Source organism: Athene noctua, chromosome 12 (genome assembly GCF_965140245.1).
Source record: "Athene noctua chromosome 12, bAthNoc1.hap1.1, whole genome shotgun sequence".
NCBI lineage: Eukaryota > Metazoa > Chordata > Aves > Strigiformes > Strigidae > Athene > Athene noctua.
In genome coordinates, this window is record NC_134048.1 from 14,840,310 (window position 1) to 14,866,112 (window position 25,803).

General features: G+C 44.4%; 1 protein-coding gene across 1 annotated transcript; it reads left to right on the forward strand.

Annotated features, from left to right (window-relative positions):
* Nucleotides 1-2,488: 2,488 nt before the first annotated feature.
* Nucleotides 2,489-14,097, forward strand: LOC141964958 (ovoinhibitor-like). Its single transcript, XM_074915911.1, has 16 exons — nt 2,489-2,583; nt 3,393-3,412; nt 4,258-4,394; nt 4,579-4,639; nt 5,187-5,320; nt 5,778-5,832; nt 6,856-6,992; nt 7,418-7,478; nt 8,258-8,394; nt 8,837-8,897; nt 10,829-10,962; nt 11,038-11,098; nt 12,369-12,505; nt 12,893-12,953; nt 13,318-13,433; nt 13,931-14,097. Exons 1-16 carry the CDS (start codon nt 2,529-2,531, stop codon nt 13,983-13,985), a joined length of 1,422 nt encoding a protein of 473 aa, XP_074772012.1. The 5' UTR covers nt 2,489-2,528; the 3' UTR covers nt 13,986-14,097.
* Nucleotides 14,098-25,803: the final 11,706 nt, after the last annotated feature.

Sequence of the window (25,803 nt, forward strand, 5' to 3'; positions counted from 1 at the left end):
TGTAGCGACAATCACACACTTGGATTGTGGATGGGAAGCACGGATAATTTCTGCATATATTGCTGAAAAACGGGTGAGTTGGCTTTACTGCCTTCTGGTGTCAAAGGAGTTGCTTCCTTTCTTGGCCTGTCTCAGTGAAATTCTACAGAAATGGCAACAGATGATTCACAGCTGGCACTAGAGGTAACCTGGAGAGAGCAGAAGAAAGGAGTGGAGTGCTCACGTCCAGGGCTGCTTGGCCAGGTGCACTTTGCAGACCCTCCCACTCCTGGCATGCCTGGCAAAGGGAAAATAAACAGGCAGACATCAACACAGTAGGACTGCAAGTGGGCATTGCACAAACACAGGGGTGTAAACACATGGGGACAACCAAAGGTCTCCATCTCCTGCATCTCCCTGTCCAGCCTGGGTGGGATGTAGCGTCTGCTCTGGTCCTGAAAGGCTCTGTCCTGTCAGACAAATGCTGGTGGAAAAAGCTTTGCTGAATTGCTCTCTGTGAAGCAGGTGGCTCGCTTGTAAGGTCACAGCATGAATCTTCCTTGTGCACGGGGCAGGAGCCCAAAGGGGAGCAGTAGGTGTCTTGGCTGACGTGGGGGACAGCAGACGTGCTATAGCAGTGGTGGTGTTTTCTGGATCCCAATTCCTTCCCCAGATCCTTAACAGGTGTTTGCTGTTCTGGCCCTTTAATCTGTCTCTTGTTGCAAATTACTCCCCAAATCTAATAACTTAGTTGGAAGAGAATTGCTTTGGTCTTGACAGAACATGCTGAGTCAATCTATTTTAACTGCAGATTTGGTTTGCAAATAATATCTCCTTTTTTATAAGATTCAGGTGTCATCTCTGTGGACATTGGCAGGAATTTGCTTGACCATGACAGCTTTCACAGAGACTGGCAATTAAGTTGTCAAGATACATTTTCCTCTGCCAGGAAGCATTAATTGATGGTAGTCTTGGCTGGAATAAGCCCTGAGAGATGGATACTGTAATCATGGTGAACAGAGGTCCTTGTAGCTGAGGCCTGCATTGGTCCAAAGGTCTGGAATCCTTGACACTTCATGGAACTGAGATAAGGGACAGGGCAGGAGACATCTGGGGCTGAATATCAGGTGGAAGGAAATGAAAACAAGGTATGTGAATAGAGATCTCTCTAATGTCACTAGAGATTAATGTAGCTGTAAATGCTGGCATTTGGGGAGACTTTAGTTTTGCAGATGCACACTGCAAACTACTAATATTATCAGAGATCATGGATATGAAAGCAAATAGAATTTTCCATTAGGTAATCCCCAAAATCGTGGTGTTGTGGATTTGCTTTTCATGTGAGAAAGATGTTGGAGATATCCTTTCCTTAGAAAATAAAACTGGGATGATTCAACACAAGCTCACTCTGTTTAAATTATGTCAAAAATAGACCTGCAAGTAAGGATTTTGATTACCAAGTACAGAATTTGAAAGATTAAAAGTTAGTGAGAAGTTTGGAGAATTTAGGATCCCAATTGAGAAGACGGGGATTGAGATCAATGCAAAGAATTGCCAAAAACCTTTAAATAAAGGACAATAAAAGCCTTCAGGACCAATCCAAGTTCTGTTACCTTAATAGTGGGCAAACCTTCAGGAAAAATTTGAAGAAAACTAAAGATATAAAGTGTAAAGAAATAATGTACATAGTGAATTTTCAGGAAGGAAGCCATATGTAGGCTAATATCAATCTTTGCAGAGTTGGCTGGCTTCCTAGATAAAGGAAATAGAGTACATCTAGTCTGTGCAGACATCAAAAGCACTTTGTCTGCTGCCCTGTGGGATGGTATCAGTTAGGCTTGGTGAGGTGGGTCAGGAACTGCCCATGGAGAGGATGGTAGCAGATGAGCAGAGGGTACCATGGGAGTTATCAGTGAAAAAGATGGATTTTTGAACCAAACTTACTATTTTCACTCCTTGCTGTAGTACAGAAAAAGTTGGCACGTGGAGTGGGGCACTGCTGAGTTTTTTAAAACAGAAGAGCAGAATTTCTCCCACAGAGCGCAGGGTGACCTTCTGGGCTGAAATTGCCTGGACTCAAACTGGGATGAAATACAGCGGTGGAGAGTACAAAATCATGCTCTGAGGTTGAATAACTGTCAGCTGTCAGCTCAGTTGAAAACTGCAGAGGAGGAGGAGAAAGATCGAATTGCATTTAGCCAGTTGCAGGGTAGATGGGAGTCTAAAACGTGCTGCAACCATGGAGGGACAGCCTAGGGCTGGGGCAGATCCATCCGGGAGGAGTGGGGTCCTGGCACGCTCCACGCTTCCCTCAAGCCGTGCAAAAGGCCCCTTCCTGGCATACAAGCCTGTGTCAATAATTACCTAGAAATCTAGAGCTGGGTAAATATATTTTTGGCTTTGATTGTTGATGACAGACTTGGAACGTTACCTAATAAGGTGGGACCACTTGATATTGTGGCATGCTATATATTCCTGCTCCGACCTGCAATCTTCCTCTCCTGCACAGAGAGCTAGCAGACTGCACGGGAGCGGTACCTCTGACTGCCATGAAGGTAACAGGGGTTTTCGTGAAGGCGGCTCTAGCCCTTTGCTGCTCCTTAGGTGAGTATTTCTTGGGATGTTGCAGAGATTGGTCTAGCTGAATCACAGTTGACTTTTCATTTTGGTAAAAGTATTTGAGTCTTGTAATTTGGAGGAGAACCTTATTCCATGAAGAAATGTTCTTCCTGAGAGACCATAGCAAAAAAATTAGACTTCAAGACTGAGATGTCAACAAACCTCATAAAAGTGACTGTTTTCATCTTCCTGGTTTGTAGGAGCGAACTGCTGAAGGAGCAGTCCTAGTGCAGGGCAGGAGCTTGCACATGGGAGTAACTGTGTACCATGGCAAAGTAAAACTGTTAGAAATCATTAGAATCACATCGTTATCCATGTGAGCAGTATAAATGCAAACTTTAACCTCGAGGATTGCTCTGTAAGTTTACTGTGCTGTTCCTGGTAACTGAGAAGAATGTGTTTGGAGATGAACAATGTCAGCAGTCAGCAGTCATTCTAAACACTCACGTCCAAACTTTTGAAAATCAAATATAAAGTCTCTTAAAAGACGTTAAAATCCAGGACTAGCGAATTGAAAGTACCTGTATCGCTTCCCTGTAACATCTTAGGGATGGATTAATGTATGTGCTCTCCCCTGTTTTATCTCCCCTCAAAAGTGTAATTAAACTTTATTTAGTAACTTTTAATACATCCTATGACCATTTACTGGCATAATGTAAAACTCCATATTTTCCTAAACCAAATAAACTGGTCAGCAACTATCACTGAATTTAAGTTTCATGAAAAGATTGACATTTATCATTTGCATATTAATAGTTTTTTTTTTCTTTTCTGTCTCCATTTTTTTCTGTCAGGTATTGCCTTTGGAGTTGAGGTGAGCTACAGATCTGTTTATTCTGTTCTATTCCAGGTTTCTGGTAAAGTACAAACAGTATGTAATTACCCGATGAGCAAGTGGATTAAATCTAATGAAAGCTTAGCTGTTCAAATAATATTTCCCAGTGTGTGATTGAATGATATTGCCAATTTCATGAGAAAGTAAAAGATCTCCCATTTTTTTACAATATTTTCAGTTCATTAAATAAAGTGAAACATACTTATACAATCCTATTATATTAACTCTTAAGACATAGTTTAGTTACTCTAAGCCAAAGGCAGTAGATTACCTCCTTGTGAGGAATAGTGTTTTAAGATTATATGCTTGAAAGCATCAAAGACTGTGATTCTGATATTTTTTTCTATACAGTATGACCTGCAGAACTGTGTTCCTTGAACAGGTTTCCTATACCTATGTCATAGAGAGGAAAACAGCAGGGTCTGTGCAGTGGATTTATCTGCAGGTTCTTCCCACGCAGTTACGAGACTCCTGTAACTCACCAGAGACTGCAGCATGATTTGAAATGATCCAATTTTGAGCTAAGGGGCTTTGGTGTTCATCCAGGCTCCCAATTACCAGCTGCCTTCATTAGGCATTGTCTCACGCACAGCAATCCTTCCTCTGTGTCGTGCTTCCCCTGGACCCCAGCAGGAAAGCAGAATCAGAAACTTCTGTAGAGAAGATTCGCTCCTCCTGACTGCCTGAGCAGATTCAAAATAATACCTGTAATTTACCTCCTGGTAGGAGCTGCAGGCACTGTGCTGGCAGTGGTGGGAGGCTGCATGGGGGTTTCTTTCCATGAGGGAGCTAAGATTGGGGCTGATTCTGTGCTGCTTTTGCAGGTTGATTGCAGCCAGTATCCCAGTGGCATTGGCAAGGATGGGGCGGTCTGGGTAGCTTGCCCGAGGAACTTGAAACCAGTCTGTGGCACCGACGGCACCACGTACAGCAACGAGTGTGGGATCTGCTTCTACAACAAGTGAGTATTGCTGGAAGCCTAGCAGAAGCTGTAGGGACAGGGGCTCCAGGTAAGGGTGGCAGCTTCATCCCCCAAAGATGGACTGGGCAGAGGAGAATGTGAGTTAGCAGCTGGGTGCTGACACTGCCAGCCTCAAGGTGATGCTGCTCTCTGCGATCCCTGACACAGGTCTGCTTTCTTCTAGGCAACACAGGACCAGTGTGGAGAAGGCACATGATGGAGAATGCGAGCCGAAACCTGTCATGGTAAGACAAAATCTGTGGAAGACTTCAGCTGACTGTAAAAGGGGACAGTTCAAACACCACTCAAGGAAAACAGAACATGCACAGCTGGTCTGCACAGCCCAAAGGGCATTAAAATCTGATGATAACCAAAGATGAGAGGGTTTTTTGAGGCTACCTGGTACCATGTCTCTGCACTTTTCTAATTCTCTGCCATTTTCTACTTCTAGCCTATGTAATTGGGAATAAAATGAAAATGTTGTGTTGGCTGAAGGTTGGATCTCACCACCTGGATAGCTCCAGCAGGGTCTTATGAAGGACCTCACAAAATCCACAGTCCTTCTTGCTATGCCTTTTTTTTTTTTTTTTAAAGCAGGACAGAATTCCCACAGAACTGACTCTGGCTTTCACTTTCGATAGTGGAATTAGTATGATTTGTCCCCAAAAAGACATAAATAAAGAATTTTATTTATGGGAGAATAAACAAGCTACATAGGAGTGTCATATATTTATACTGAAAATGTGGTTTGGGTTTTTTTTTTTTTTTTCTCTATTTCTGTTATTTTTACAGATTGATTGCAGTAGGTATAGAAGAACTGAAATAGATGGTCATGTCCTAGTAGCATGCCCAAGGAATCTAAAACCAGTCTGTGGCTCAGATGGCTTCACTTATGACAATGAATGCGGGCTCTGTGCTTACAATGCGTAAGTCTTCTGCATAGAAATCCTTCTGGATAATTAGCAATAGTTAAGGCTCTCAGAAGCACATCTGTAAAACACTAGTCTTTCTTAAGACAGGTGTCTCTGTACGTCTCTTTGGAAGTGACTGCTTGTAATTGTCTAGCCAGCCTGAGTTTTCTTCCCTGTTTTCTGTCTGTGCTCATGAGGGGAATCACAAACAAATCAGAGGACAATCCCAAGAAGAGCCATGAACAGATTAAGGTGTTATTTATAACACCTAATTACTCCTAACACTTAATTATCATGTCATATGGAAATACCATGCATTTGCTGCTACCATCTGTGGGGTGCATTCAGACAAGTCAAGCAGTTGTAGTGTCCCACAAGGCAAGTGGGACCTTGCTTTCTTGGTGCAGTACTTAGTGTGTAATGGGAAAAGTTATTCTCAAGGCTTCCTAACCAAAGCATTTATTTCTTTCAGGGAACATGACGCCAATGTTAGCAAATTATATGATGGAGAATGCAAACAGGAGATTGTAAGTGCAATAGAAATTAAAAATCCATCTCTTAAGGCTGTTAATAGAATCCTGAGAACCCCACAGATTTCCCTAGGAAACTGTAAGAGGACTGTATGACAAGGCTTACAAGGGTTCCAGTCCATGCTTTGTTTTTCTGCACAGCAAGGATGGATTGTGCATCCTCCTTGCTTCAAAGAGAGAGTCATCCCATGCATATGACACCAAACCAATGAAGGAGAAAGGAGATGGATATGAAATGAGAAGCTGCAGTGAGCCAGTGCTGCAGAACTTGCTTCCCAACGTACTCAGCTGGCTTTTGTGCCCAGGGGAAGGGGAGGCCCAAGATTTCACTTGCCAACGTGCTGTGCAGGTTGGCAGTTTTCTTTCTGGAGATCAGAAGTGTTTCCACCCTTTGCAGTGGGGATTCAAAACTCCCATGCTGATTGCTTTCACAGACACAGAGCACTAAGCATACATACTTACAGAGTACAGTTCGTTGTATATTTGTATGAGGCCAACAGTCTGGTGCCTCAGGAAGAGAAGCTTCTATATTTCAGCATCAAAATTCTGTGACATAGAAAGTCCGTTCTCCGACTGATAGATAACCATTTTTTATCTATCCTTTCAAATCCTGTGCTTAACTACAGGGAATTTGAAGTAATCACAGAGCTGGAGAAGTGGGGAGAAAAACAACACAAACCAAACCAGTATTAGTCAGATTTCCAGCTAGTGAAAAGTATTTCCAACTAAATTCAAGACCCTTTTTTTTTTTTTTTTTTTTTTTAATGAGAATGGGCCCAAAATTTTGTACATGTTCTGCTTCAAGGATCCCTTCTCCAAGATAGTTATTTTTCTTGACTCCTAGAGAAGTAGGATAATATTCAGAAAGTTCATTTCTGATTGAAGACTTAGCTTTAGTGTATCAGAGCTTTGTCCTGTTGCAGTAACAATGGAGGCTGACATAGAGGATGAAAAGGTTTTGCATCGACTTTTCTCGCATAGCAAGGGCTCCACCAGAGCTAATTCCCCTTGTCTTGACAGATTGACTGCAGTAAGTACCCATCAGTAACTGCTGAAGATGGCAAAGTATTAGTATCCTGTCCAAGGAACCTGGATCCTGTTTGTGGCACAGATGGCATTACATATGATAATGAATGTGGGATCTGTGCCCACAATGGGTAAGTGCCATACACAGAGTACTCCGAAGTAGCCAGCAATGCTTTGCAGTCCTGAGAACCGTCCTTCTACATTTCTGCTTATGCCTATTTCTTCAAGTCTTTTAGAAACTGGGTTGGGTTTGGATTTACCTTGAGTTTCTTTCTGCTACCTTCTTTGTGCTCATGAGGGGGAACCTTCAAGAGTCAGGTGGCAGCTCTTTGGGTTAGTCTGTGGGCTGGGCAGTGGAAGGAGTAATTCAGAATATTGTTTTAAATTGCATGTTATGAGAAGATGTGATGAGCTTGTTAATGCGTAATGTAAAGTAATGTAGCTATTCTGATACACTCTTATAGAGTCTGAAGCCATGGTTTGCTTCATTTTGCATGTGACTGTGACCAAGAGGTTAAGCATTTAGTTCCTTGACTTTACTGTTTCTCTCTTCCAGACAACAGAGGACCCATGTTAACAAGAAGCATGAGGGAAAATGCAGACCAGAGACTTCTGAGGTAAGTATTCAATATAAGGCATATTTCTTCTCTTAGCTGTATCAACTGAAATGTTCCCTGAAGCTACATCTACTCTGAAAGTGAGCTGGCCTGAAGCTTGGCTTTCTCCACATATCTATTAAGTCTTGTCAGCCCCTTGTGTTGAGGATTCCTACAAATCCCCTCTGTCCTGCGGCAGGTGTCCTTGGGCCCTCCTTGCCCACACAGCCCTGGCAAATGGGCAGCATGGGAGCTAGGCAGAGAGTTTTCATTATGAATTCACACCTACACCAACCTTTGGGGTGGGGATATATGGAGCACACCTGAAGTTTTGATCTGAGTATATCAGTTGAGAATTTCTAGAGCTGGTGTCTAGGACATGCCAACATATAAATGTGGAAATTGGTCGGTTTGGGCTTAGATCTTCCTTTGAGGATGGTCTTCAATTGCGTTGTCAGCAAAATCCAAATTCCTTAATGATTTTGGTGTTTTGTTTATATCTATACTGCAGAATGAAAAGGGGATTATGTTTTTATCTGTTTTTTGCTTTTCTGGCATATCTTGCATTTGAGATTGATCTAGCTACTTACCTTAGTGATCTGATATCTCACAAACTGTGTAGCTCCTTCTGTGCATGAGAGGATTCGTGCAGAACTGGCTTAGCCTGGTTTTGAGAGAACTGAGATGTAGCACTAGTGTTGTCTCAGCACCCCAGAATAAAAGCCGTGGCAGGAGGTTACGTTGGGGTTTTTCTTGGAGAACAAGGACTTCCCCAGGTTTGACACTCCTGCTTTCTGTAGATTGATTGCAGTAAATACCAATCAAGAGTGATGAAGGGTGGTAAAGCCAAGATAGCCTGTCCAAGGATCCTGCTCCCAGTTTGTGGCACAGATGGATTTACTTATGACAACGAATGTGGCATCTGTGCCCATAACCTGTAAGTACTGTACATAGGTCTCTCTTTTGAAGTGACTAGCCATAGTTAGTGCTCCTGACAGCTTTTCTTTTGATACCAACATATCTGTATGTCTCTCTGTGTTTCAACCTCCTGAAGTTCCTGTCACCTTGATTTTGTTCCCTGATGCTCTGTGCTCCTCAGGGGAGCTGTGGGAGAGTCAGCTCTCAATCTGAGCACACTATGAGGGCTGTGGTATTTGGACAGAGGAAAGATGGGGCTGCTGCATAGCACACACTGGGGAGACCTGATAGGTCTCTTACCACTTAGGATTATTCTTGCTAACGACCAGGAGAAGCTGGTTCATTAGGCAATCAGATGCTTCCTTTATCATATTGTCTCTGAATTTGGTTTGCTTTCTGTGACACCTGGGTGTCACAGGGCTTAGCCAGTGAGCATGCTAACGCCAACCTCTCCCTTTCAGAGATCACGGGACTCATGTTAAGAAAAGCCATGAGGGAAGATGCAAGGAGGAAAGTACTCCTGTAAGTGTAACTAGCTATAAAATAAGTGCCATCTCCTGCTCTGTCCAGTCTCCAGAAGACCCTGGCTGGGCTCGGTGTACCCACTGTGCTCCTGGGTGCGTGGAGGGGTGATGGATGGTGCTCATGCTGGTGCTGTGCTTCTCCTTAGCTGCTCACAGCGGCTGCTGTCAATGTGCTGTGCATGAGGGCAGGAACGAATGGGAACAGGCGGGGACTTCAGAAACAAAATGTCCCAGTCCTGCCAATCTCTGAACCAAAATCATCAGAGGCAACCCAAGAACCATGTAGCCCATTTTAACACAGTAGGAGGGGAAGACGGAAGGCTATGTTAGATGTCTGTGTATTTATTCAGTGCTAGAATTTCCATTGCACTAGATAGGCACGTTAAAAAAATCCTTGCGCTCTGGTCAGCCAGGAAAAATCTGCTCTCAGGTATGCATACAAAAATAGCTTTATTATCCTGCACAGTAACAATATGTGCTGATAATAACTCAGCGCATTTATTCTGCTTATGCAGAGCAGCTCTAAAGCACCAAAAATAATTTCATGCATCCTGGGGGACCACACTATATTTTCTATAGTAAAGACACATTGTTAAATTGCTGGTTTTGCTTTAAATTGCTCCTGGACCATGTGGGAAATAGGGGTAATAGACACTGCACTGGGGAAACTATGCGAAATGACAGTGAAGTGTCAGTGATGCTTAGTTAGTGCAGACTGACTCCCAATAGGTGTTTGTCTGATTATCCTCAAACATTTAAGCTGTTAGATTTTATAGATTGTAAATATTTTTGCAACAACAGCTGGTGAAATGTTCTTGCTGCTTTTTTGAAAAGCTGAAACAAAATCTTGGATTTCACTACCTATGTCAAGCTGGACTTAATGTTAAACACTTTAAATCAGATTCCTTGGGTTAATTAAATGCTTGTTTTACAACTTGCGTATGTACTACTCTAGGAAAAGAATCTTTTTGGCCAGCTGTTCCTTTCTTCCCTCTCTTAGCAGACAATATCAAACCCAACTGCAATTATTTCATTTCTAATGAAAGACTAAACTTAAACACTCTAACCTTTTCTGCACTTTGGCCAAACAACCCCCAGCAGGGCTACAGGCTTGGGGAGGAGTGGCTGGAGAGCTGCCAGTCAGAGAGGGACCTGGGGGTGTTGATTGGCAGCCGGCTGAACAGGAGCCAGCAGTGTGCCCAGGTGGCCAAGAAGGCCAATGGCATCCTGGCTTGTGTCAGTAATAGCGTGGCCAGGAGGGACAGGGAAGGGATCTTACCCCTGTACTCGACACTGGTGAGGCCGCACCTCAATGACTGTGTTCAGTTTTTGGTCCCTCACTACAAAAAGGCCATTGAATGACTCGAGCGTGTCCAGAGAAGGGCAACAGAGCTGGGGCAGGGTCTGGAGTACAGGTCGTACGGCTGAGGGAACTGGGGGTGTTTAGTCTAGAGAAGAGGAGGCTGAGGGGACACCTCATTGCCCTCTACAGCTCCCTGAAAGGAGGGTGCAGAGAGCTGGGGGTGAGTCTCTTTAACCTAGTAATAAGTGACAGGACAAGAGGGAATGGCCTCAAGCTGCTCCTGGGAAGGTTTATACTAGATATCAGGAAGTATTTCTTTACAGAACGGGTTGTTGGGCGATGGAATGGGCTGCCCAGGGCAGTGGTGGAGTCCCCATCCCTGGAGGGGTTTAAGAGTCGGGTCGACATAGCACTGAGGGATCTGGTGTAGGTGGGAACTGTCAGTGTTAGGTCAATGGTTGGACGGGATCATCTTCAAGGTCTTTTCCAGCCTAGATGATTCTATGATTCTAATTTTCCTCTGGCAGAAACCTTTAAAATCTGGAGGATTAGAGTGGAGAGATTGCAGATGAGGCACTCTTCCACTGCCCAGCAGCTGACCCAGCACTGTTACTGTATCTCCCCAGGTTGACTGCAGCGCATACCTGACCAATACCAAAACTGGTGAAGCCATCGCAGCCTGCCCCTTCATCCTGCGCGAGATCTGTGGGACAGATGGTGTCACCTACAGCAATGACTGTGTGCTGTGCGCCCATAACATGTAAGCCCTGGAGGTCACCCCTTGATTGCTCAGCAGTTACTTGTTGAGCAGTTTTAACTCTGCTTTCTCTTCCAGTGAATTTGGAACCAGTGTTGCCAAGAGGCATGATGGAAGGTGCATAGAGGAAGTTCCCCAAGTAAGTGAAATCTAAAGAAAAATAAGATCTTGAGCTGGTGCTGTTTGCTTGTATAAATGCTGGTTGGTTTTGGTGGTGTAGCCTGCACTGGGGGCCACAGCTTGTGCTGTCCTTCCTTCTGAGTGTGAGTATCCCCCTCCTGGCAGTAGGAATCTTGCCCATTTCCGCCTGCAGTCAGGAAAAGAAAGAGGAGAGGAGAGGTGAAGAATGAGTTATGAGACAGGTAGTATAAATGTTTTAAGACTTTACAGGAAGAAATCCCTTTCCCACAGCAGCCTATCATAGCTGCTGCAGAAACTTAGCAGTCTGTTTTGGTAATATGGGAAGGGGATGCAGAGGACCCAGGGTACCCATTGCCTCCTGGATGCTTGCATTTTACAAAAGGATGTTCTGCAAAGATTAGAAAATTGCCTGTGTTTTGAATGCTGATATCTAATGTACCAGGGGATTCAAACCCCTCTCTGTTTTTTTGTTTTGTTTTTTGTTTTTTTTTTTTTGTAAATGCAATGTAATCTAATATATACTAACAAAGAATCTTGTAAAAATACCAGATTAACTATATTTGGCCAGCTCCAAACTATTTACACTCACTGGGGAATAGAAGAACAAAGCCATCTCATTAGCATGTGTTTGAAAGAGTCAGCATCCCGAGTCAGATATTTCATTTCTATACAAACTATGAAATGTCATTCCTTTGTTTCCTGAGTACGTTCTGTGCTCAGACTGGGTGAGATACATAAATCAGGGAGGAAGATTCCACATTGGAGAAACTGGGAGTGCTAAAACACAAGGCCAGTTCTTCAACCGGTGTAAATCAGCTTCAACTGCTGTCAGTCCTGCTGGCAGATTTTAATGCTCAGAGCTGTCCTATTGCAACAAAGGGCCTGTCAGCACATCTCCCCTCCATTCTTGTGGGCCATGAAAAACACCTTGGTCACAGTCGGCTCTCTTGCAGGGAGTGCACCAACCATGCCATTTTGATTTGCAGATTATTTTTGAGCTGCGTTTGGTAATATCAGTAAGGTATGGGGGCATCATGATAAATACAAAGTTAAATGAGTAATGTCCACCTTCAAGCCTTGATTCAGTCTTCTCCAGCAGAAGGCTGTGAAAGGAAATTTTAGTTTTCCATGAAGAATGAGTTAATACATAACCATAATTCGTCCTATGGCAGATCCTAAAAGGCAGAGGCATAAGCATGGGGGGTTATTTCTGGGTGCCCCTGCTCAGCAGAGCCTGTGCCGGAGCTTTTGCTGGTTTTGTTCCCCAGCTTGACTGCAGCCAGTACCAGACTCAGGTGCTGAAGGACGGCAGACAGACGATGGTCTGCACGATGATCTACGATCCTGTCTGCGGTACCGATGGTGTCACTTACGCTAGTGAGTGTGTGCTGTGTGCCCACAATCTGTAAGTACTCATTTTTCTCCCTGGGGGTTTTACAGTGGTGGTGGTTGGATCTGTTAGTGCTGAGTAATGTGTAAGGGTGCTTTCTGAAACCTGTGTGCTGGATGGGTCCTGTATATCAGCCCCCATTTTCCTGCTTGCCTTGGTTCCTGTTTGACAAGGGCATTTGAGTCCAGAGCCCCTCGAAGAGGGATGCATCAACTGGGGGGAGTGTTATTCTAAAAGGCATGTGCCTGGTCCATAGGGGCATGTTCTTATTAGTGTGGTGCAGGCAATGCTGAGCTAGTTTATCTGAAAATCTCCTGTGCCCTATGTGGGAGTGAGGTTTGGTTTTGCACTGCGGTTGTAATGGGGAAGGTTGCAGCTAGCAACAGTCTCTCCTTCCTCTAGGGAACATCGGACCAATCTTGGCAAAAGAAGCAATGGACGTTGTGAAGAAAATGCTGCAAAAGTGAGTGGGAAATGATGGGAACAAAGAGTAAGGTTCTGTGTCTGTGACACTCATGGGGGACTGTCCTCTGCTCTGGGTTACAAACTGGGGGGGTGACGGTGTGCAGACCTGAGGAGATCCCTTGGGAATTTCACACTGGTCATAAACCAGCCAACATCCATCGCATTGCTCTGTCACGGTTCAGGAAAAGACGTGGCAGTGAGCAGAAACAGTACAAGGTCACATCTGCCACCAGGAAGAAACTTTGAGTTGGTTATTATGATTTTACAGACAGTTTGATGTCTCAGTGGGGTGTCATCCTTTATGCTGGGGGGCCATGGTTTGCTCTCAGGCAGGGACACTCATGTCTATCTTCTGTGTGCAGGATCTTTGCAAGGACTTGCAAGAACCCTCTTCTATTTGCACCATGGAATATATGCCCCACTGCGGCTCTGATGGCACAACATACGGCAACAAATGTCTTTTCTGCAATGCTTATCTGTACGTACAAAAGTAAACCCCTTCCTTTCATGATCAGTTCCTGTAGCTACTACAGATGCAGAGCTGTTGTCATAATGTGTTTTTGATTAACTGCTTATGGGCATATACTGGACATTTCTGGTGCACCATGACTTATACAAGCAGATTTTTTTTGCATTTTAAGTGAAAATGCAAAGGGCATGTTTCTATGATATGTACGTGGCCTCCTGTTTGTTAATTTCAGAGATATTTTACTCATTTTCACCAGCATGTAATCTGTTCCACAGGTTCATTAGGGCATGTGGAAGGTAGTTCACCAAACCAAATGGATTGTATCAAATGTGTGAAATCTTTCATCTTTCCTTTATGGTAATAATGAATGGGAGTATCTGGGCTTTTGAGACTGTTCTTTGTCTCCAGGCAACACTAAGCCAACACTTGGGCTAGTAAAGTAAGGAACAGGGCTTCAGTACTGAATATGCTCCGTGTCTAATCCTTCTCTCTCCTTTTCTCGCCAGGAAAAGCAGAAGGACTCTCAACCTCATGAGTATGACTGCATGCCCAGAAGCATGAGCTCCCTTACATGTGACTTCCTCATGGGCTGATCTTCCCCAGAAACTTTCCTTCAGTTTGTCTCATTTCCTTAGCCCCTGAAGCACTTGTTCAATAAACTCACTTGGCAACATTTCTCTGTCTCAGTACCACATCTCATCCCTTTTGCTCCTTCTCCTCCCTGACATGGTACTTCTAGTGGTGCATATGTATTTTTCTGTTGTTCTGCTCTACCAGACAATGTGGGTAAACCTTCTCTTGCCATGTGTCAGTGCCATCCCTGCTCTGATGAAGGCCTGGCCTCCCCTTGGAGCTCCCAGGCACTTCCTTACTTCTCAGAGTCTCCTTGTCAGTATTAGTCTCATCTACGTATTAATATCTCTGTATGACCTGATCACGGACTCCATCTTTACAGTCAGTGAAGGGAGACATTCACCTCAAGGGCATAGTTTAACTCCTCCACAGGACAATGTCTAGGATGTGGGTGGTAGTTTGCTCTCAAAAACCCTTTTCTGTGGGCTAGAAAGGGAAACTGGCTGCCTAGTCAAGAGGTCCTGGTTCCCACTGCCTGTGCAGCCTGTCCCATGAAAGAGGGAAGAGGCAGCAGCTGCTGTCAGGAAAGGTGATCCCAGCCTGTCCCCACTGAATTTGTCCTCAGTGTAGATGCTCTTATTGAATACAATCTACAGGAGGAGAATGTCAAGCTCTTTCACGGTCACAGACAACAGAAGTGTTTACTCATGAAATATCTTGATTTATTAACGCAACAGAATAGCTCCAGGACTGGTGAACAGAAATCACCCCTGGGGACAGCCCTGGTACATCACTGCAGCTGCCTGCCTTCTAATGCCCTTTGAGAAGGAAAAGGACCACAGAACTGTAGAAAGCTTTGGGTTGGAAGGGACCATAAAGATCATCTAGTTCCAAGCCCCCTGCTACAGGCCCAGACACCTTCCACTAGACCAGGTTGCTCAAAGCTCTGTCCAACCCGGCCTTGAACACCACAACTTGTCTGGGCAACCTGTGCCAGTGCCTCACCACCCTCACAGTAAAGAATTTCTTCCTTATATCTAATCTCAGTCTACCCTCTTTCAGTTTAAAACCCTTACCCCTCATCCTATCCCTACACTCACTGATAAAGAGTCCCTCCCCATACTGGGAGGCTGCTCTAAGGTCTCCCCAGAGCCTTCTCTTCTCCAGGCTGAACAACCCAAACTCTCTCAGCCTGTCCTCACAGGGGGGTGCTCCAGCCCCCTGATCATCTTTGTGGCCTTCTCTGGACCTGATCAAGCCGGTCTGTGTCCTGATGTTGATGGCCCCAGAGCTGGACACAGCACTGCAGGTTGGGGTCTCACAAGAGCAGAGCAGAGGGGGAGAATCCCCTCCCTCGCCCTGCTGCCCACACTTCTCTTGATGCAGCCCAGGACACGGTTGGCTTTCTGGGCTGTGAGCACACATTGCTGGCTCATAGTCAGTTTTCTGTTCATTAATACCCCCAAGTCCTTCTCCACAGGTCTGCTCTCAATCTACTCATCGCCCAGCCTTTATTTATGCTTGGGATTGCCTCGACGCACATGCAGGACTTTGCATTTGGCCTTGTTGAATTTCATGAGTTTCACATGGGCCCACCTCTCAAGCCTGTCCAGGTCCCTCTGGATGGCACATCCCTTCCCTCCAGAGTGTCAGCCGCACCACATAGCTCAGTGTTATCAGCAAACTTGCTGAGGATATACTTGATCCCACTGTCCATGTCACTCACAAAGATGTTAAACAGTGCTGGTCTCAGTACTGACCCCTGAGAGTGCCACCCGTCACTGCTCTCCACTTGGACATCGAGCCGTTGACCACAACTCTTTGATTGTGACCATCCAGCCAATTCCTTATCCACTGAGTGGTCCTTCCACCAAATCCATGTCTCCAATTTAGAGACAAGGATGTTGTGTGGGACAGTGTAAAGTGCTTTGTACAAGTCCAGGTAGATGATGTCCATTGCTCTTTCTTTATTCACCAGGGCTGTAATCTTGATGTAGAAGGCCACCAAATTAAATAGGCACAATTTGCCCTTAGTGAGCCACATTGGCTATCACCAATTACCTCCTTATTTTCCATGTGCCCTAGCATAGTTTCCAGGAGGATCTGCTCCATGATCTCGCCAGGCACAGAGGTGAGACTGATTGGCCTGTAGTTCCCTGGGTCCCCTTTATTTCCCTTTTAAAAAATGGGGGTTATATTTCCCTTTTTCCAATTAGCAGGAACTTTGCTGAACTGTGATGACTTCTCAAATATGGTGGTTCACTTGTGACCAGTTTTAACTGAATATATAACAAGTCATAGGAAAGCAATTCTGCCTGATAGTCATGTTTTGCCTACTTTTTTTGAGGTCAAAGAGCTCAGGACCTGGTGATACAATTGCTGTCTCTTTGTTGTCCACATGGACGGCAGGGAGGTAGGGGGACCTAGGGACTATCCTTCATCTGTGGGCAACATAGGTACAGCCTCTACCACTAGCTCCACACCAGGTCACCGAAACTATTACAAGTCCAATATTTCAGGGTTAAAAGATTTCTTCTGGACTACAGCTAGCACCTCCTTGATTCAATGTCCCATTGTAGTTTACCAGAGAATAACACAATTATTTGGATCAGTTTGGAAAGTCACTCTTTGAATTGTCAGCCTAGAAGAATAGGCTGAAGGCAAATGTTCCTGACTTGGAGATACTGTGGGTATTGTACCAGGGAATGAGGCCATAGTACTTCTGTGCCATTAGTGTCCGTGGCTGGCATGTACTTTTCAAGATGATTTGTAACTAACAATGGCTTATTGTACTTTTCTTGGGTCTGTGTCCTAATGTAAATGTTCCTTTGGTTTATATAACCTTTTACCATTTTCTTTTAAGGTGTTTTTGTAGAACATGCTGCTTTAGTCTTTAAGTGTTACTTGGTTATCCCCAGGGATAAGACCTGAACAATTTTTTTGTGGACTTTGGCAGACTCACTTTGACTTAGGTCTGACCGCTGGCTTTTGCAAGGCTTTGCAGTAAAACTGTCAAGATCCAAGAGAATGGCATTAGCTGAGTAAAGCTGTGCCAAGCCGCCTGTGCAGAGCTCATTGTCTGATGACACCAAAGGCAAACATGAACTCAAGGAGGCACAAAGTTGAGATTAAGTCAGGGCAATCCAGGGAAGAAGCCAAAGTGGTCATTAGACAGAGTGTTCTATTCAGTATTCACTAGCAGGTTTCATGTAAAAGTACATAATGGAATAAATCACTAAAACTGGGCCATAGAATGGGAAAGACATTGGAATTTAAATATTCTCTAGGCTTAGGGGGGTGTTTTATGAAGCAATATAGCTCTATAAAAGTAGGGCAGCCTTCTTCTCAGGGACAGAGCTGTCTTCTGTGCCTTGGAGTTGTTTTTCAGCTGTTCCAGGGTTACTTACTAAGCGTGTGTTAATGAGATAATGTCTTTCTACTTTATGTTGATGAGAAAGCAATGGTCAGGCAAAGACGAGCACATTCAAGAGGAAGCATTGAATTTTTGTGGCTTAGGAAAGAGGTAGAACAATACCAGCTTTGAATTGTCACCAAGAGACTTGAAAGGTGTTTTTAAGGTATGGTTGACTGAGCTGGGTGCCTGCTTGGCCACAGATAGAGGAATGGCTGGATAGATGGATAGATAGACAGAGATTACTGTGCTGGGGAACACCAAGGCAACACGTCATGAGCTCAGTGCTTGCCAGACTGCTAATATATTCAGTAACCATCTCCACTGTGAGGGTGATAGACTCTTTGGTGCTGCTCATCCTACCGCTCCATCGTTTCTCAGGTGCATAATGTTGCGGGGCCCTGAGGCTGACTTTCTTACTCACCTTGAGCAAAAGCCTGAGCAGCTTCAAAATGGTCGGGTTACTCTCAAAAAACATTCAACTGTCATGCTAGGAAAGCCTGTTTTTTAACTTGGAAAGAGGCGCTAAAAGGACCAGATGCAAGCATGGATTTAGTCTTGCTTCAGTGGGCTCTTATTTTTGCACTCTTGCCATGAACAGAAATAGTTGCAGGCGCAGCCTTACACCCTCACTCAAGGATGCAGTGAAGAAAAAACTGACTTTCCAGTGCCTGTTATGACTGCAACATCAGGCATCTAAAATTTACTGCTGAAACACAGCTGGTCCAGCTCCACACTCTGCTTTGCAGCCACTGCTGCAGCCCTCTGGCTCTGGAGAGCGGGGACTGAGCTCTCAAGCCGCACCAAGGGCTGACAGACTGCGACATATTTCACACTGATGACAGTCCAGCCTCAGGATTCGTGACCTGTAAATGCACCAGTACATATCGCAGAGGCAATATTTTAAAAATATTAATGTCCTCTCTCCTTCCTTGTTTGTCTAACTTATCTTTACAGCCTTATCGATGTTTTCTGAGTCTACAGTCATTTTTCTTACAACACGAAGAGGAGGAAGAATGAGGTAAATCATTTAAATCTTGATTGATAAGTGGCTTTTAGAAAACAATACTCAGTCTTTTCATACTGAGCCAAAAGATTTTTTTTTTCATCATTTATCAGCCCTCACCCATCTGTGACTCGAAAAAAAAAAACCCACAACTTTTCCTTGATAGTGTATGTACCTAAACTTCATTCAAACACTTTACAATCTATACCTTTCAAAATTACATCTGCTGATAATTTGCTGATAATTTTAATATGCTGTATTTGCTAGAGAGGCATGTGGATGGGCCTAGATATTCTGTCACTGTCTTAATGGGTGGTTGAGAGTAAGAAAGCTCATTCCACTGATTTTTAAAACTCTTTTCAGAATATTTAAATTATTTTTTCACCATTTTTATATGTGTTCCTCAAAAAAAACCCCCAAAAATCTAGAAATAATTATACAAACTCATTGTATCAGTCACACAGGTCTATTTAACTGGTGTTAGCAAAGAAAATAGTTTGGGAACTGAAAAAAATTTCCTCAGGCCTTTATATTTAAAGGAATATAATCCTGGTATCCACCCATTTCATCCATCAGTATGTTCTCACTCCAGAATGTTCATTCTCTTGTTGTAATTTAATGTTTGATACAATTTTATTTGATTCTTTGCCATGCTCTGGTTGCGTGGCTCTGGTTGTGTGCTCTCTGCTGATCAACGAGTAGATATGAAAAAAGCAGAAAGCAGTAGTGGAAGGGAGCCTGTCTCCAGCTGGCAGACATCCACTCAGCCCAGGAGGGTTTTCCAGATTTTCACCAGCTGAGGTGCAGCCCCATAAGTTTAAACATACTTGTGAATTTGCAAACAAAGAGCGTTCACATAGTGCATCGCATCCTGCCTGTTTTTCACTCATAGAAGTAAAACGTTAATTTAATTCTAGACCCCTGAAGAATGAGGAATGTTTGGAAATTTATTGCTTTAAACTCTTTTTCTCTGTTCTCTTTAAAGTTTAACTATAGCACACGCCCCAGGGGCATCGCTGAGGATGGCCAGTCAAGGCCCTTTGGCCAATTCCAGAGCACATCTATGGCACAGATGGTTTCATTTACACCGATGAATGTGGGATCTGTGCCTATAATGTGTCAGTCTGATGGAAAGAACATGCTTTCTGAGTGACAGTCCCCTAATCCCTGGCCTCTCCCTGTGCTTTTCCAACTTATCCTCCTTTCCTCCCTCTTCACTTGCTGTTTGTGCTTGAGGGGAAATTGTGAAGATTTAACAGAGAAAAGAAAACAGCTGAAGAAAATAGCCACAGTGGAAATCCAAATGATGCAGCATATTCAGATGGCATAGGTTTGTTGACTGATAGGATTATAATTAGTCAGAGACAGTAAAGCCACTTCCTTGTTGGTGGTTAACTCAGATGAACTCTCCTTCGCTTGTGTCATTTGGGAGTTTTATTTACACGCCCAGCACCCGTCCCCCTTTGGGAAAATGGTCATACTGAGTCTCTAATGGCAGACTTTCCCTTCTGCGGAGAACGTGGGACACCCAGGGACTCGGGAACAGCAGTCAGCCCAGTGACTAAGAAGGAAGGCAAACCAAGAAGCAGCCTGAACTCCCATTGCTCTCTGTGGCAGCATCCCAAATAATAGCAGCAGTATGCTGAGCAGGCAGCGTACGATTGGACGTAAGTGATGCATATACCTTCTGTTGACATTTTATTTGGCAGTGATTTAACGCTAGCTTTCTAATATCACTATTCTCCACAGGCTGCATTCAAACGTATGAAGAGAAGGATGGCAAAAAGATGCAAAATATGAGACAAGAAGCAGAAATATTTCTTTGCTATGCAAGCACGCACAAACAACCTTCACTGACAGCATCAAGTAAGTGCAACATAACCTGTTTCAAGAGCAGAAAAAGAGACACACAAAACCTTTGCAGATATCAGGGCATTCAGCTCTCCTGAGAGAATTTTTGTCAGGTTGCAAATGGGGCGCAATGCCCAGGCCAGGGGATGTAGGGACCATATGATCATGTACAACATAGCAGTTTTCATGCATATACTAACATATTAAGTAAATAACTGCATTACTCTGCTAGTGCAATAGTTTAGAGATGGTAGAAGTCCTGCTATCTACCTCAATGTCCGTGAAATAGTAAATCCTGTAGTTCAGCAGCATGCTCCTTTCTGTCAGTATCAACAGTGCTTCACCCATTTCCAGCTGCAAAGAATCAGCCAGTGGTCCTTAAAACTCAGCTCTGCAGAATAAAGGAAATTGTTGCCCTTTCTTTTGATCTTAATAATGAAGGAGGAAGTGTTCAATGGTTATGATGCTAATAGCCCTTCAGCTACAGAAATTCTTTCCATCCGGTTCCTCCTATTCCAGCCAAATGTTCAAGTTATAGCACCATGATGCATCCTGTCTCTCACCCTATTCTCCCTTTCTTTCCCACTAGGGAGAGCAGTGGTTTTTCATTCTCAGCCTATTGCACCCTATCCTTCAGAAAGAAAATCCCTTGTTGCTGCTTTAGTTACAAGATCTTCCCTAAAAAGCAAACCATCATTCATCCCAAATCCCAGAGGTTCCTGATTTTCTTCCCATAAATGAAAGCAACCACCTTCCTTTGTATTTTCCATTGTTTCTCATGTGAATTTTTACTAGGTTTTTGGCTGAAAAGGTGAGGCATGGGAGTGTGTTTCTGTTTTATGCTCTTGCTCTACTTGCTCCTGTTCTGCATTGCCTCATCCTGTGGTTTCACATGGAAAGAAAACTTTGCCTGGGGATGTGGTACACTGATGATTCTTGGGGCAGTTAACAGGCAGGGCAATGCCTCCAGGATACTGTGGTGATGATGGACTAGCTCCTCCAGGAACAGCTGCTTTGGACTCCTGGTTGTTTCCTCCCATATGGGGTTTGTGGAGGGGCACACACTCTTGAAAGGTTTATTTAACTTAGAAATTTCTTTAGAACAGTTTCTCTCTCCTATACCTGTGTATAAACTTCCACACCTCTAGCTCCCTCAAGTTGGGCAGAGCCCCAGGTCACCCTGTCCTGAGCTTGCATGAAGCAGGTCCCGGATCCTGGCCCACAGGGCTGTGGAGCTGCAGGTTGATGGTGATCTCATTCACAGACCTGGGTTGGTCCAAGAGCCCTGAGTCCGAGGCTTTGGCCATTTACTCAGGGAAATTCTCCCGCACTACTACTCCACATAGACTTCACCAAAATCATTATTCTCATCCTCCTGACCTCTGATCAAGAGCATAAAAGGAAACTATCACTTGTTTACAGACAGCCCTCCCTCAAACGCACAAACTTGGTGTGTTACTTACCAAGAGGAGGGAGATGTAAACATCAAAGGTTAATTACCCTCTTGTCAAGAACACTTTGTGGTCTATAGCCATGTCTGTCAATCTTACGGAACACAACTGAGGGGAATGAGCACTGAAGGCATGTTCCTATGATAAATTAATGAGACTTGGCAGCTCACTGCGAAGAGATGATCCCCGTGCTTCACAGGAGGCTGTAACCTGTCTCCCCAGTGAGCCTTGCCATAGCCTTCATATTGCAGATGCATTCAGGATGCTTAGCTCTCTGTAAACAGGCTCTCGACTGCAGCTGTCCAGGGATCATGCAGTTTTCCTTGAGGCCTTCCTGTTCCTTTTTGCTGCCCAGTAGCATGAAGCAATTGCTCATCCCAACCATCCTGAATAACTTTTCCTAGCTCTGCTAGTTAGTCAATTAAAATATCTTACTTGTGCCTATAAGCCTCTCTTGGCAACGACACTCTTCTGGCTTGCATAGCTGTCTGATATCTAAGGGACACAGCCACATTCCCCCTGCCGTGTGCTATTCTGATGACGTGCATGCTGCTAGATGACTGGTAGCTTGAAAATGCCTCATCTGCTGTCCTTTGGAGACGTGTTCAACTATTCCCCTGGTTTATATAACCTCAAAGCAATTTGCTTTCATGGCAGAACATGCTTATTCATTCTATTTTAACTGTACATTGAGCTATAAATAATGTCTGCTTGCAGATAAGAATCTACTGATTTCTTTTTTTTTTTTTTCCCCCCTACCCTTGGAAGATTTTCTCCTGACCCCAGCTCCTGAAGGAGACTTTCCCAACCTTTGCAGTGAAGTTGCCAGATTGACTTTCCCCTGCCAGGCAGCCATGAACAGTGTCAATCCCAGGTCAGCTGCTGCTTCCCTGCAGCCACCTCTCATTTTTCCTGCCTGGACCGTGGCAAAGATGAAAGGAGCCCCCAGTGATGCACAGCTGAGATCACTGAAGTGTCAGGAAAACTGATTAAGCCAGTGATTTCCTTTTCCTCTGACTAGTTGCAGGATAACATCTCCCGCATTACCTCCAAACCGCCTTCTCTGCAGTACGTTCACTTCAAAGAGCGATAGCCTGGGCTGTTGTGCAGCCAGATGTTCTGCTGTTTAGTGCCTCCTTTTTTCTGCTGCTCATTCTAGCATGTTCCTGCTTTCACATGAGTAATTCTTGCTCTATGTAATGGAACCCTTGACCTGACATCCTCATCATCCAGAAACTGCCCAGAGCTGGAGCTGGTGAGGTGAGAAGTGACTGCATGTCCTCAGAGTTCATTCTCCTGAGACCTGTGCCTGGTCCAGGCTGCAGCACAGCAGTGAAGTGGCTGCTATTCTGGCAACTGATTTTCTGTGGTGCAGATAACTTTGCTGTAGGTTCAAATGCTGATGCTCTTCTGGGGAAGTGTCGTGATGGTGAGGACCTGAGCTGTTGCAGACGTGGACAGGCTGAAATCTTTGAGAGCTGATGATGTTTTCAAGTTTGAATAGTTTAGTGTGATTTTTAACAATGATTACTATATACTCCTTTTGTTGTGCATTTTACTGGCCATCCCCCATAAAAATGTGCTGAGAGCTCTTTGTACCACTTATGTGTGGCCCTTTAGCAAAGATTGTAGGAAAACTCTGAGACTGCTCTCCTGGGTCAATGAGAAGTATTATGTTCCTTCGTTAATGAAAACTATCCATAGGAGAGAGTGTTATGTAAGTACCATATACATAAAATAACTCAGGTTGGAAGAGCTCTCTAGAGGTCTCTAGCCCAACCCCTGCTCAAAGCAAGGTAAAGTCAGCTCAGGATGCTCAAGGCCTTCGTTGTTCAGCTGGGTTTTCAGAATCACTGAGGAAGGACATGCATGGCCTCTCTGGTTCCTGTACCACTGCTTGATCACCCTCGTGGCAAAGAATAATTCCTGCTATTTGGTCAGAATTTAATCCTTTTGCCGTACAGCTGAGAAGACTCTGGCTCTGTCTTCTCTATAACCCCATAAGGGACCTGATAGCAGTGTGATGCCCTGTACCCACCTCTTTTCCAGGCTGAAGAAGCCCAGCTCCTACAGGTTACCCCAAATGCCCTGTGCCCCAACCCCTGACCACCCTGGTGGCCTCTGCTGGACTCATTCCCATGTGTCAACATCTGTCCTTGCAGTGGGGCCAAGTACATTTAATTCATTGCATAAGTAATGTGAAACCATGTTAGCCTTCACCTGCAGGGTACAAAGTTCTGCACATGGTTTTATTAGTTCAGGAAAACATTCACTGGCATTACCTGAATCAAACTCTATTTAATAAGTTCATAAACACATGGATATGTTTTCATACTGATATGTTTAAATCATATCAGTGATGCTGTTTGCTTGTTGCTTAGTTCAAATGGTGCCTTTGGGCACTAGGTGAGAGGCAGATCTTCCATTTGTTCTCTATCAGTTTCTCCAGGTGTGTGGCTCATTACAAATAGTTATTGGCCACATTGTGACCAAGAGAAAGACAAAGATGGAAACTGCAGTCTGAATTGTATTTAGCAGGCATTTTGGAATGATTAGAGGAAATTTCATGAAACAGCTACAACTAATTATTGTTATTTCCCACTTCTACAACAGCTATTTTGGAATTAAATAATGTGACAAAACCCAGGAATGTTTGGAAAAGTGTATTAAATAGTTTGTCATTCATTTATCAGTATATTAACTTATGCTGAGGAGTCACATATCTGATAAGAAAATTTCCCAGCATCAGTTTTGATTCTTCCAGAGAATATGAAATCAATACTGGCAAAAGCTGTAGTGGGAAATATTAAAGAAGAAATTCCTTGGGTAAGTGAGAGAGGATGTTGCATAATGGCCAGATCCTGCCCTGGTGTCAGCCTGCAGACCCTCTGGTGCTCAGGACCATAACATGTGGTACCCCGAGATGTGGCACTGTATTTTCTTACTTGTGGGTCTCTGCCCTTGTGCTGGCTTCCGCACATATGAGGCCAAATGGCCATTAGCCATATGCTGCCTCTGACTCTGAGGATTAGAAGATCCTAATGAAGTGGATTACAGCACGAGATCAGTGGCAGGATTGCAGACCAAATCCTCTTTCTAACTGTTCTTCCAGGAGTAGCTAACAAATGAGCAACCTGTCCTACTGCATGAGCTTAGCCAGCTGTGGAATTTTTCCACACTGTTATCAGAGGCAGGATAATCTGGAGCTGTGACCCCAGGTGGGGAGGCTGTGCATGAATCTGAAACCTAGAGATTCCTGGGTGTCACTTCTGTGGCTTTCCTGGAGTGGGTACCTGAGGAGCTCAGGGAGACTGGTGTTCCCCAGTCAGCAGTTAATTGTCACAGACTTGAGTCTCCCTAGAAGTGTCTGTAGGTAAAAGAAGGAAGGAATGGATCTGCTGAACATTGGATGAGTGTTGTGATGGAGGAAATCTGGGTTGCTTGGGGCCAGGAAGTGCCAGACCCAGTACTGAACCCGGCAGTTGCAGTGGAAAATTTTTCTTTGGTGTGTACAGGCAACACATGCCAGCCTTTGGCAGGACGGTGCTCTCCACCCATCAGGAGATATGTTGGTCCTGCCTAGAGGACAACATCATCCAAGGCAGGGAGTAGCCTGGGGCAGCAGCACGTGGGCACCAGGCAGGAGGCAACATGTCAAAAGCCGCCAGTTCGGGGCTGGGAAGGCTGGTGAGGAGGATTCACAGAGGTCTCGCTGCCTGGCTGGAGAAGGCAGTGGCAAAGTTCATATTTGACCCAGAAAGATGAACCTCCCTCCCACTGTGCAGAGACTGTACGGGTGAACTGATGCAGGCAACCAGCATGGCACATGACAGCAACCTCAGCGTGCTCCTGTATGTACTCTGGGAGAAGTATTTTCCTTCCAGAGAGGCCATCCACAAGGCACATTAGGGCAATACATCTTGAAGATGTGCCATATCTATCTAAAATATTCATGTATGCTCCCTGTAATTTATAGAAACGAACCCAGCAGCATAATTATTTTAATGCTTCTCTCTGTGAAGAAACCCATCTCTTTTAGGTGAAAATGTAACCTATCTATCCACACAGCCATGCTGTGGCCTTCAT

Coding starts and splice junctions, on each gene's coding strand:
- LOC141964958 (XM_074915911.1), top strand. CDS start 2,529: ATGAAGGTAACAGGGGTTTTCGTGAAGGCGGCTCTAGCCCTTTGCTGC. Junction 8,898..10,828: donor GCAAGGAGGAAAGTACTCCT/GTAAGTGTAACT, acceptor GTATCTCCCCAG/GTTGACTGCAGCGCATACCT. Junction 13,434..13,930: donor CTTTTCTGCAATGCTTATCT/GTACGTACAAAA, acceptor TTTTCTCGCCAG/GAAAAGCAGAAGGACTCTCA.